The sequence below is a fragment of the Ambystoma mexicanum genome, chromosome 11 (assembly GCF_040938575.1).
Source record: "Ambystoma mexicanum isolate Mex_15411 chromosome 11, UKY_AmexF1_1, whole genome shotgun sequence".
Classification (NCBI taxonomy): domain Eukaryota; kingdom Metazoa; phylum Chordata; class Amphibia; order Caudata; family Ambystomatidae; genus Ambystoma; species Ambystoma mexicanum.
The window spans coordinates 1,452,053,514-1,452,067,312 of NC_090934.1; the positions used below are offsets into that span (position 1 = coordinate 1,452,053,514).

The 13,799-nt window shown below is 46.6% G+C and overlaps 1 protein-coding gene across 4 annotated transcripts in view; it reads right to left on the reverse strand.

Annotated features, from left to right (window-relative positions):
• Positions 1-13,799, reverse strand: part of CILP (cartilage intermediate layer protein) — a 160,995-nt gene that overhangs the window by 27,382 nt on the left and 119,814 nt on the right. For all 4 annotated transcript variants that reach the window (XM_069625105.1, XM_069625103.1, XM_069625106.1 and 1 more), the window contains one exon: positions 12,130-12,238. In XM_069625105.1, the coding sequence (XP_069481206.1) occupies positions 12,130-12,238 (109 nt within the window). The remainder of the gene's footprint in view (positions 1-12,129; positions 12,239-13,799) is intronic.

A 13,799-nucleotide genomic window follows, 5' to 3' on the forward strand; every position in this document is an offset into this window, starting at 1 on the left:
GCAGTGACACTGGGCACTCAGCTGCTTCATTGGGACCAAAGGACATCAGAGGGCTCAAGTACTAACTTCCATGTGCCGCACCGCACCGGCAGAGAAGATTCACTGCAGCCGAGGCCTCCCTTAATTATAAGTGACGCTCCCGGTTTGATGGTATATATTTTTACACCATTTCCGTCTGTATTTATCCATATTTATTTTCTGACCTTTTAATCTGTATTTATCCTCATCTACTATTTACTGCATAATGAAATACGTTGCATTCAGTATTTTTCCACATTTATTTTCATGAAGAAAACACATTAGCACTTCGGCGCCTACAGTGGGAATCCCCTGTAGCGTCTTCTTGCACAGCAAGTCAACGTCTGCATACGTGCAGCAATTTAATGAACTTCAAAAATAAATCAATTACCTTTCCCCCCTTTGTTTGTTACTTTGCACAGTAATTGACTTGCAATGCATGATGGACAACTTAATGACCCAACCAAGAGACATGCATTTCCGTTTGTATCTAGTTTTACAAATATAGACTGAAATGACAAAGAGTGACTTCCGCCTGTGTTTCTGGTAACAAATCACTGAAAACGGAAAACAGGGAGCCTTACTTATAAGAAAGCTTAATTGTGAGAGGTGGCTGTTGCATTTGGCTTCCACCTCACTTGATCCAGAATGTATTTGATTTGATAGGTTATTTATAACGCGCTTAATACCCAGAGGTTTCTAAGCGCGGACCCGGGGACCGAACTTGTGGTGCTCCGTGTCGTCTTGCTTTCAAGGCGAGCACCTTGCCCCTGAGCTGAGGTCCCAGTGCTGGTATAGATGTCCCCCTCCTCTTTCACCCAAGGCCTGGTGTTTCTTGGTCCAGCCAGTAAGACTAGCTAGGAACATTGGTTCTGTTTTTTGAGAGCCGTGTCTACCCGCAGAGTTACCAGACTGCGAAGAGGAGGGCGAACTAGGGGAGGAATATGGAGATGAGGAGGGACCCCAGGTCTATGCACAGTGAGAGGAATTCTCTGGCAAGGCAGACCAGAGCTATCCGGGAGGGGATCTAGCTGCCGGCTTCCAGAGAGTCCTGTGTAAGCTGTAGATCAGACAGTACAATGCAAACCTTCGGACAGACGTTGACCCGGAGTATGCAGAGCGTGGCGCCAGAAGCCGGGGCACAAAAGGATGTGCACAAAAGCTGTGCCCCAGACATCTGGGCCGCGGTATGCAGAGTTCTCTGGAGGAGGGGTCGAGGGGTTGCCTTGTAGCGGCTGGGGAGACTACCCCGACAGAGACCTGGAGAGAGCCATGCACAAATGGTCACACCTGTGGAATGCCGCCTTTTGTGCTGCATTCGTGGTTGCAACCTTGTGTGCTCAGCCTAAAGACATAGAACCGACTAGTCCAGGAAAGATTGGATGTCCCATCACTAATGAATAGCTTTTGCACCACTGAAGTGATGATCTCCCCCTCAGGTGAGCCCTTGTGCGAATGGCTATCACAGACAAGGGTTCCCCTATGGGCTCCTCCAGGCGACCTTCATTGTGAAGGGGATGCGCCTGGTCTCTTACCCTCATCCCTGGAGGAAGTGCAAGGCGCGCGCATCAAGCTCCTCACAGGAGAGAACAATTGATTCGCCAACGAGTCGCCTCAGACAAGGATGATGCAGAATACGAGACTGAATGGTGGCAGGCAAAGTGAAGAGAAGTGACAGGGTCAGTGCAAACGGGGCTCTTGAAAGGAGGCCCACACACAGAGATGCTTGAATCATAAGGGATGCGCTACCCTGACCATCAGATTACCCTTTCACTGCAAATGGCAGAGTCCATGGTCATTGAGGGCAGGAGTAAATACGGGTGAGATTAAGATGGCATGCCCCAGCCCTTCTTTGCAAAGAAATGGTTCTGTGATTCCAGACCTGGACTGTCGTAGCCTGACTTTCACCTGCAAGCGTTTCAAGGACGCGAGGAAAGGTACCGATCACTCCTGGCGTTTCTACCAGGACAAGCTGTTGGACTAGTCCCATCCGCTGACCTAGATCCTAGCTCTTTCATAGAGGGCAAACCCACCAGAGAACCAGTGGACTCAAAGGTTTTGAAGGGATCAGCAGGGAATGGAATTTGTGCCATCTCTTCCGAACGTCATACGAATGCTAGTTGGATAGACTCCAAACTGGGTGAGATGGTCTTCTGAGGTAGGTCCCGAAACTGGAGGCCTGCTCCTTCATGAAAGAGCTGACCAAATTAGTCAAATCGGATACCTCGTTGGCCAAAGCTCGGTCCCCCTTTCCGTAGAGTGTTCCCTTCATGGGATTGGGTGTGGCCGGGGGCTGCTTGCCAAGGACGCTGTAGGCGTTCCCAAGGCACAGGTCTGGATAGATGCTGGGAACCCTCTCCTTCATGCACAGTCTTCCCTAACAGAGTTCAGGTGAGGCTGTGGCAATGGCTGGAGAAACACCAGACAACTGCCCATTACTGCAGGCGAGCAAACTACGTACTCCATCTCCCTTGGTGGTGGATACACAGCAGTAATATCCGACAACTAGAGAGTGATATCAGATGATGACTGGGTGTAGCGGACTGTTCAATTTGTGGCCGATATCCATACCTTAGATTAGATAACTCTGGTGCCCCAGGAACAGATAGAGTGGCCGATATCCATACCTTAGATCAGATAGCTCTGGTGCCCCAGGAACAGATAGAGTGGCCGATATCCATACCTTAGATCAGATAGCTCTGGTGCCCCAGGAACAGATAGAGTGGCTGATATCCATACCTTAGATCAGATATCAGATAGCTCTGGTTTAGGAAAAGATAGAGTGGCCGATATCCATACCTTAGATCAGATAGCTCTGATGCCCCAGGAGCAGATAGAGTGGCCGATATCCATACCTTAGATTAGATAGCTCTGGTGCCCCAGGAACAGATAGAGTGGCTGATATCCATACCTTAGATCAGATAGCTCTGATGCCCCAGGAGCAGATAGAGTGGCCGATATCCATACCTTAGATCAGATAGCTCTGGTGCCCCAGGAACAGATAGAGTGGCTGATATCCATACCTTAGATCAGATATCAGATAGCTCTGGTTTAGGAAAAGATAGAGTGGCCGATATCCATACCTTAGATCAGATAGCTCTGATGCCCCAGGAGCAGATAGAGTGGCCGATATCCATACCTTAGATTAGATAGCTCTGGTGCCCCAGGAACAGATAGAGTGGCTGATATCCATACCTTAGATCAGATAGCTCTGATGCCCCAGGAACAGATAGAGTGACCGATATTCGTACCTTAGATCAGATAGCTCTGGTGCCCCAGGAACAGATGGAGTGGCCGATATCCATACCTTAGATCAGATATCAGATAGCTCAGTGGCTGATATCCATACCTTAGATCAGATAGCTCTGGTGCCCCAGGAACAGATGTAGTGTGCGATATCCATACCTTAGATCAGATAGCTCTGATGCCCCAGGAACAGATAGAGTGGCCGATATCCATACCTTAGATCAGATAGTTCTGGTGCCCCAGGAACAGACAGAGTGGCCGATATCCATACCTTAGATCAGATAGTTCTGGTGCCCCAGGAACAGATAGAGTGGGCGATATTCATACTTTAGTTCAGATAGCTCTGATGCCCCAGGAGCAGAAAGACGATATACGGGGCATCAGCGGTCTTCCCATAACTTTAGATATCAGATTCTCGGTGCTCAGTGAAGCTGCCACAGATATAGAACGTTTCTGGGGGACATTCTGAGGAAGTGAGAAAGATCTGAGGCCTTGGGAAAGGCCGACCCCCGGTAAAGCGCAGCTCTCGGTGCAGTAAGGCACCCATTTTATTGAAGGTTAAGAGAAGAAGTATGTGGCCCCCCAAAGGGAGCCACTATGGACACAGATTCATCGACCCAATGTACACCTATATCCAATCCCCAAGAAGACCTTAGTCTAGCAGAGCTGACCTTGGAAATGAAATCAATAAAAGATACAGTGGGGGTAGAGTGGTTAGGTGCACGCACATCGTACGATTCTGGGCAGGTAATTGAACCCAAGAAGCCAACCTCCGAGGCTGCTGGTCTAGCGGGTGGGATTATCACAGGTTACCTGTTGGTCTACCTGACGGGCCCTTTGGCAAACTGGAGTCTGTGGACTGGGCACGCCCAATTACTGATGTTATCAATAACTATGCGTGGAGGAACGGCGCAGGTAGATGGGCAGGTTTCCAGCAGCAGCCACAATCTTTGGCTGCTAGTCGTCAACCTACACTTCCCCTTGAACCACAAAAGAATCAATGGGTGTCAAGAGAAAAGGGCGGCGACAGACTGTCCCTTCTCAGGGGGCTGTATGCAGAGGAACAACAAAGACCCTTGTGTAGTATTGCACAATGCCCCAAGAATTGCGTAGGACAATTATGAAACGCAGGGTGATCTTATCAATAAAGCGATTCATTCGTACCTTGCAGTGGTCCGTAAGGATATAACACACTGCAGATGCCGTCATGGGCCCAGATGTTATATTCAGGTGTTCCTTAGGGATAGGGGGGCCAGTACAGGGGTTGTTCATGATTGAGCTTAGAACCTACCCCCTGCCAGGCTCCCACATCACAATGAAATGGAACATCCCGAATCACCCAATGGTAATGATGTGGTTGAGGCAGGTCTAGTGGCTCTTGACTGACTACGTCGCGCAAATAACCGCCAAACCGAAGATCGGCATCATGTAGTAAAAATGTTTGAGCTTGGATATAGCAGGACTCAAGAGGCATCCTATAGATTGCGACTGTTTCAGAAAACATGGTACCTAGAACAGATCAAGATACAGAGGTAAAGTCCTACTTTGTTGTGGCTCAGCAGGGTGCAAGGGGGAGACCACATGGGGGTCTTCTGGTCTGGGCGGAGGCAGATTTGAACTGGGTGGTTGAGCAGCTGCAGACTGGCTCTCTGGATCTGCATCAACTAAGTTTAAAAACCTGTGATGGTTCTAGAATGCTGCTATTTAATCTTTATAACAGACTCACTTTAATGAAAGCCTCTGCCACTATTATCCCATTGCGGCAGTGTGTGCTCTACTGGGAGGCTAATAACCCAGGCCCTCACCAGCTTTTTTGGTTGCAGGGATTTTAATTTACAGCTGGAACCCCTCAGAGAGATGGATGGGCTCTGGTTTGATCAGGATGAAGCTTGGGCCATTCCCTGTTTAGGTAGCAACCCCCCCGCTAGAACTCATCCCTCTGCAGTGGAAACGGCCCAAGTCATTCACAGTCTTGAACTGCGGGGCTGCAATGTCCTGCAATTTTCAGAAAGGATCTATCAGCAAATGTCACATACCACGGCCCAAACCGGAGGTCAAGGATTGACTATATATTGATTCAAGACTGTGAATGGATTTGTTCTAAGGAGTTCCAGGTCCTTGAAAGTCAAGATGGAGATGATAGACCAATAGTATTATCGCTAAAAAGCGGCTATATACCCAAAGATATTGAACCCTCCCACGACAAGTGGTATAACGATTGGAGGTCATGCCAGCAGGTCAGTAAAATTGAGAACTTTGAGATTACATGACTTCATAGCTAGCATCTATGGAGTAATCAAAATATGATATGATAGGTTATTTATAACACGCTTAATACCCAGAGGTTTATAAGCGCGGACCCGGGGATCGAACCTCTGTTGCTCCGTCCGTGTCATCTCGATTCCAAGGCAAGCATGGTACGCCTGAGCTATCCTCCCGAGACAGTCCATTGTATATATAGATCCACTCTCCACCAGTGATTGTTCAGAGAAGTGATTGAGCTTTTTGATAAGCTGGTCCAAAGTACCCAACCATGGGTGGTTAGTTCTAAACCCATTAATAAAGAGGGTGCCCTTAAGAGGGAGAAATGGTTTGACGGTGCATGCCGCGACGCAAAGAAAGCCCTGGCAACATACAGCAAGTTGAATCAGGAGCTAGACCGGACCCACCTACAGGCACTAAAATACAATTATAAATCTATTGTGCAAGACAAGAAAAAAAGATTTCCTGGCGAATACATGGGGGGAATGCTGGATGCTAATAAGCAGGGGAATTCTGCAGGCTTTTGGAAAGCAGTCACAGATAAAGATCTAAATGGTGATCCTGCAATGCACGACTCTTGGCAGGGTCATTTTGAGGCACTGTACAGAGAACAAGAAGGCAGGAAGATGTATTGCCCTATTGATGATGATGGGGTAGACGGGGGCATGTCCTAATACCGCCAGCTTTCCTTAAAGGATGTAGAGGACGCCATTAGGTCTCAGATGGGTGGGGAATCGGCCAGCCTGGACAGAATCCCTGTGGATCTATTCAAGGCAGAACCAGGAATATGGGGGGCCAGTCCTACTGAGGCTCTTTAATGTTCTGCTCAAGACAAATGAGCTCCTGGCAGACGGCAGAAATAAGGGAGGAGGGAGCATGAAATGTACCGCCGGATATCTCTGCTGGACAGCTCTGGGAAGCTCTATACGAAAGCACTTCTGCAACACATACAGGCCTGGGCTGATTCTGAGCGTTTATTACTGAGCCACATGCGGCAGGATTCCAAGCCGGGTTCTGCACGCTGGACCAGGGATCTCGCCTGCATCTGAATGTGCAGCAAGATATAGGTGAAGTCAAGGCTATCCCTAGCCTTTCTCGACTTAAAAGCTGCTTTTGACAGTGTCTCAAGGAGGTTGCTATGGCAGGTGTTGACGTCCAAGAACATCCCCCACAAACTCCTGGAACAACTTCAACGCTTATACTGTAAAAATGGTATCCGGTCATAGCATCGACAACCAAACCATCTAAAAAAAGCATCTTAAAAAAAAAAACATCGAATGCATTTTTTTTTTAGACTATAAAGGGTTTAGTTTAATAAAAATGAGTTTTAAATGGGTTTTAAAGGTTAAAAAAGGGAGTTGGGGGACCCCCATTAAAAAAAAATGCATTCGATGCTTTTTTTTAGATGGTATGGCATTAGCTGCTGTAGCTGTCGAAGAAATGACTATAAACCGTAACTATAGCGCCCGGTAGGTTGGGGTCTAGCAGGGAATGTAACTGGGTCATTGGCTGTTGCTAGAAGGGTCAGACAGGCTGTGTTCTAGCCCCTCTCCTTTTCTGTATTTATATCAACTATATTATCAAGGAACTGTTGCATCTGTCTAGGATACACCTCGTCTTGGGGCCGACAGTATCCCGGTGCTGTTTTATGCATAAGATGCCGTACTGCTGTCGGCAACGCCGACATGTTTTCCTACATCTCTTCAGCGTTTTGAAAATAAATGTGAAGAGTTGGGTTTAGAAATCAACATCAACAAAACTAAGGTTATGGTATTCGGCCCGAATCATGGGAAAAAAACATCCCTCCATGTCAGTATCAGAGACGCGGAACTGGAACAGGTGCCCAGGTGTGATGACCTCGGGATCTGGTTCTCCAGTAACACCAGCTCGGGTCCACAGCTGCTCAAGGCAATCATTAGTTTGGAAAAATATAGCGGCTCCCTGAAAAAAAGGTTTTCTTAGAGCATGGGGGCGGCGCAATGAGACCAGCATTTGAAGTCTAGAGGGCACGGGCCAAGGCACCACCCCTTTACGGATCTGAGAACTGGGGTTTCACCAGTACGAAAACCTTGTGTATTACTGAAATACATTTTTGAAGTCTATCTCGATGCCTCCGCAAAGTGCCCCCAATGCGCTTGTATGTTTGGAATGTGATATGATTCCAATTGATGAGGCGGTGGGGTTTAGACCTGTGTTTTATTGGGTGCAGATTTTGGGGTGTTCCACAGCTCTCTAAATACTGTGATGCTATGTCCCTCGTAATGACACTAGATTGCGGTCACCAGATTCCTTGGATCATGTTAAACAGTGTTTGATTGCCATGGGTAAGAGACAATATCATTGGGGTGACCCGCAGGCAATCACAAGGGAGGGTGAGACAAGGGAAAACTTGTGTGTCAATCATTATACTGGGGTCAATTTGCTAAATTCTTGTCAGTCTCTATCTTGGGGCCCTGTCTACCTGATACACAAGGGGGATTTTGGTTACAAGGGTCTGTCTTGACATCTCAACCTCCCCCGTATGCACGTACTCTGTTCTTAGAGTTCCGTTGAGGCTGTCTAAAAGTTAGAGAATTCACGCAGCACTGGGCGGATGTGCCTATTTGTGGGGCTGAGGAAGAGTCTGCGATGCATTTTATGCCTCTGTGTGGTGGTCTCAGACGCTTGAGGGTCAGGCATCTCAAGCCATGGCTGACACTGCACGGGAGTCCCACACTGAATGATGCCATCGCCTTCGGTAAGTCAATGCACAATTGGGATGTTGTCTATTTTGTTTCAAAATAGATCTATCGGGCCTGGCTAATGAGACTCCTTCTGGCCAAGCCATGAACGGTAGCTAGCTCACATGGCCTTCTTCCATTACTGTCTGGCAAACAATTGAATAGGGCATTTGGTTTTGGAAATTGTCATCTTAGTGAGCAACTGTATTGTATGGAATCAGCACAATATATGTGACTGTGAACATTTGCTGACCTATGTGCAAGTTGGGTGTGTTAGTATCTGTTTTAATGTATATTTATTGGGTATTCCCAAGTAGGTATCCCTAGGCACATATTGTGTATGTTTTATTTTAAGATATGCCCATTTTGTAAGGGTTGGGATGGATGGATTAATTGCACGCTGAACATTTTAGAATGCGATTGTTTACATTGCTTTGTATTTTGTGTATATTGTATGCTGCCTAAAGACTCGAAGTCGAATAAAGGATTATACAACAACGACATTAAAAAAGAGTGCCATTGAACTTGGAAGCCAACGTAAAGCTTCATTGGTGGTTAGACCATGTAGAGGCATAAAATGGTTAGGTCGTCTTTGAAGCGTACCCAGAGCTGGTGCACGTTCTCGATGAGAGGTGTGGGGTGGGTGTGAGGGGTAATGGTCTCTGATGGAGCCGGATCTGCATATCAATTGTCTGACGCTCTTAGTGTCTCCCGTTGCAATCAGGACTCTCACTGGGGACATTGTAGACATATGTATTCTGCTCAAAACAGATAATGTGCCAGTGATTCAATATAACAGTCACCTTGGGTCACAAGGCGGAGATCCAGGGGGTGATGGGTGAAAGACTTTGGGCACTATCGTCTTCAGTGGCACCAAGCGGTGAAAGCAGAGTACCTTGCAGGACTTATAATGTGGTAGCGGGATGGGGCTCAGTATATCTCAGGGAACTCAGTGCCTGGATGTTGGACCCAATCATCTTTATTTCCCTGCAGGTCAAGTGGGGGCCACTTCAGATGGACCTGTTTGACTCCCATCTCCAAGTCAAACCTTCTTGATTCTTCAGCTGGCATGTGGAGCCCTTCTGCTGTCCTTGGTTGCATTTCTGCAGGCGTGAAGTCCAGGGGCTCAGTATGTCTTTCCTCCCTTTGTGATGAAAGTGAAGCGGGGAGACTTGTGACTTTCTAGATGTCTTTCTGGATGTTACAAGCCTGGTTTCCAGCTTTACTGGAACTTTCCCTGTATTTTCCAGTCTCTCTTCCCTGGAATCAGACTCTTCCATCAAGCCTGACAGGGGATCCCCACTTGATGGTGAGCGACAGGTCTCTGGTGCCAGTGGCTTGAGAGGTTTTTGGGGCTTGTGAGGTTGCCCCAAGCCTTTTGTCCCATCATGAAATCTTGTGTCCCCTCCCCCTCTCTGCGTTTTGAGGCAGAGTGGGTATAATATGATATGGCATTTATAACACGTCTATAAACAAGTGTTTCAAGGCGCGAATAGCCTGGTGTGGAATAGCTTTTGCATGGTGCTCCGTATCAAGCTGTATGAGATAGTTATGGCCCTTCACAGGCCATGGAGGTCGAGGCAGCTCTTACCCTTGTTTCTGGCTTTTAATCTCTTGTCAGTGCCCACACTAGCTAAGATGGCCAGGTGGATCATGGAACATGCCGGGATTAATGTGTCAATGTTCTGACCTGATTCAGGCAGAAGCACTGTGGCCTTTAAGCCTTTTGTTTGGGGGAAAGAATGGAAGGTATATTGAAAGTGTCCGAATGCTTGCGCTCACTGTCTTTCTGGGGTTTTCTTTACGTCTGTAGACGAGGTTGCTTCGTTGGGGGGTAGTACATCTTAAACAAGCATTATACGTTTTTTCTTATCCAGCCTTGCAATATAGGTCCCTATTGTTATTATACAAGAGTTCTAGTTCTGTAAAAGACAGAGATGTAGGTAGTATCCCCCTTAAACTATAGAAAATATTGTTTAGTTAATTGCAGGTTGTATGACAGTCACTTGCATTGTGGTAGGTGGCCTTCTTTTCCTACATGTTTGGTAATGACGATTGTTTTCCCAGTGCGGAGGTGAAGGTGTCCGGCTGAGTATGGCATCGATGGGGCCCGTTGCATTGAATCTAGATGGGTTGGTGTTCCGTCTTCCACGTTGGTTGTCCGGTTGATGTCATTGGTTGCTGTTCTCTGGGACTGTTGTCAACGATCCCAGCGTGTTCTGGAATTGAGAGCTGAGATTGTGTGGAAAGAGGTAGTGGTCACGACTGGAAGTTTGATCATGAAGGTCTATACGTGACTAGATTTAATTAATTTACTCATATTGTTAATTAATCTAAGGTCACTGATAGGATCAAACAAGAGGAATGGTCAAAGAGGTATTTAATGGTAGACATATGTTTGGCTGCTGAAAGGAAAGGAAGTTGAAGTACAATGCTTGCCTCTGTAGCTTGAATAGAATTTGAACTCCTGTAAACTACTACGCGATGTGAATCTACATGGTATGATTACAGTTGAGATCTCCCACAACAGTGTGAGATCTGCATATCTTGCTAAGCAACGTCCACGGAGCGAATCTTAAATGAATACTGCATGCAGTTTGAGGTTCTCCTATACACTCACTATCCTATTCTGTTTCGATTAACCCGAGACAAAAAGCCCTGTTTCCCCACAAAGCTTGAGAGAGCCACACTTAAATGTTGGTACACAGTGCAGCTGGTGCTTCCCACAGATGCACTTGCAAGAGAAGCACAGATTGAACTTTGATGAGGTGCTAAAGAGTATTATTGTTATCATCAGGGGCTCTCAGTTTATCTAACACCATGGACGGACTACTCTTATACCGCTAGAGCTAAAACATATGACTTTCTGGACGGACTACTCTGATCCTGCTAGAACTAAAATGTCTGACATTCTTGATGAGCTACTCTGATCCCGCTAGAACTAAAACGCATGACTTTGTGGACAGATTATTCTGATCCCACTATAACTAAAATGTATGACTTTCTGGACGGACTACTCTGATCACAGTAGAACTAAAACATATGACTTTCTCGACGGACTACTCTGATCCCGTTAGAACGAAAATGTATGGCTTTCTGGATGGACGATTTTGATCACACTAGAACTAAAACGTATGGTTTTCTGGACGGACTAATCTGATCCTGCGAGAACTAAATTGTATGGCTTTCTGGATGGACTACTCTGATCCAGCTAGAACTCAATTGTATGGCTTTCTGGACGGACTACTCTGATCCAGCTAGAACTAAAATGTATGGCTTTCTGGACACCCTACTCTGATCCAGCTAGAACTAAAATGTATGGCTTTCTGGACAGACTACTCTGATCCTGCTAGAACTAAAACATATGGTTTTCTGGATGGACTACTCTGATCCAGCTAGAACTAAAATGTATGGCTTTCTGGACGGACTACTCTGATCCTGCTAGAACTAAAATGTATGGCTTTCTGGACGGACTACTCTGATCCAGCTAGAACTAAAATGTATGGCTTTCTGGACAGACTACTCTGATCCAGCTAGAACTAAAATGTATGGCTTTCTGGACGGACTACTCTGATCCTGCTAGAACTAAAACATATGGTTTTCTGGACGGACTACTCTGATCCTGCTAGAACTAAAACGTACGACTTTCTGGATGGGCTACTCTGATCCTGCTAAAAATGAAACATGTGACTTTATGGTTACACAAAGAGGCCTGGATAAAGTCCCTCAGAATACCAGAGTGCCACCTCAGTTTGTGAACATGAAGGGGTGGTCAATCAGGCATTTTGGGTTTATTAATTCAGGATTTAGGGCCCACGGATATTCTTCCCCTCATTAGCCAATGCGGCTTAGTTAAACAGTTTACTAGTGCAGACATTCTTACCAGAGGTATTGGTGGGGTGTGGGCTCCCCTGTGGCACCACAGCAGAAGGTCACACTCTGCCCTTCTCTTCGTGCTTTGTTCTCCGGGTTCTCGATCACGTATGGCTTTTCTGGAAAAGGCAAAGGAAAACGTATTTGTGCATCAGACAGGCTTCATCTTTATACCAACACAGGAGCTAATGGAGTGGCAAGCACCTCATATGAAACACAGTGCCGCATGTTCCAATCTGAAAAAGCATGATATTTATATTTAGTTTTAAATTAATGGTAAATATTTTGCACTGTAGTGTACAATTCTGTGGGAGACAATGATCTTGTATAAAACCTCCTCACTTCTGCAGCTTTCAGCGTAAAGAGCCTCTCCATACTGCTCTGACTTAGGGTTAGGGGTATACCCTGCTGCCCTTCTTTAACAGAAAGGGGTAACTGAAGGACAGAGGGGGACTTTGAGAAGACTGATATCGGGATACTTATGCAGGTGAATCCCAGAACAGCTTAGTGCTGGTTTAAAAGGGGGTCATCTTAACCACACCTGCGGAACCCCAAAAGGAAAGTGGTAGGGTGAGGATTTTTATTTTTAATTTTTTATTATTTTGTCAATAAAAACATTTCCAAAGCACGAACATGGCGCCAGAGTTAATTTAGAACAAAAACAAAAAGCATTTTAAAGAGAGTAACCATAAAACATCTTAAATTCAATATAGACAATGCTTTACAATATTACAATATTATGTGCATGGGGAGGGAGGCAGGAACACAACAAACCAACCAGAGTCAAGAAGATGTCATTTCCTTGTGAGCAAGACTTGGGTGTAGTGGCATAGGCAGGTTTGGTGGGAGTCGGGCAAGGGGATGCTCATGTCGTAATGTTACTCAATATCACTTCACTATTTTTCTGGTGGTGCGGCAGGCGGCGGGGGCACCTTGAAAGCTGAAGAGAGCCCCAAGTAAATCGGGGGCAATCGCCCACCCAACACCTCCCTTAGATCCACCACGGCTTGTACCACAGCCAGGTCTTTAGTAAATGAGGAAATGATCAAAGATCTGGAGTTTGCCTGAGAAATAGAGGCAACGATTTCCAGCACCCAACCACGGCTCCGGAGAAGGCATGGCAGAGAGTGAAGTAGGCTTTAACTTCATACCTTCCCGACTGAATGGGGGTGGCCCTGAAGAAGCCCTTGTTGTCTGCCAGGAATTTGTTTTTGTTTTCTGCTAGGCAACCTGGATATCTAGCTTAAAATGTCCTATGGGTGAGGCATGCCATTATAAATGGATTCTGGCATCTAGAATCAGCTACTGAGCACCGAGGCAAAGTGCTCCAATCTCCTAGGCCCAGCGCCAGCCTGGCTGCAACACAAAGAACCACTCTCAGAGGAGCGAGTCCTCACAATGCAGGACCAAAAAAGCTGGAGTTACTGTCTGCCAGATAGGAGACGGGCACGAGAAATAGGCTAAGAAGATAGAAGGGCTCTCAACAAATAAATGTAAATGTCCAGGAATCCTTCTGCGAGTTCTGCAGCTGGACAGTGGACTCAGCTGGGAACTTATGAATTGGAGCCCACCCTCATTTGAACGTCCTGAGAGCCAGGCAAGCTATCCCACCGATCGAAAGGGCGCTCCGCTTTTCAGGCTTTCGGTCTTTCTCAGGACCCCGTGGTGCACTCTCTCAAC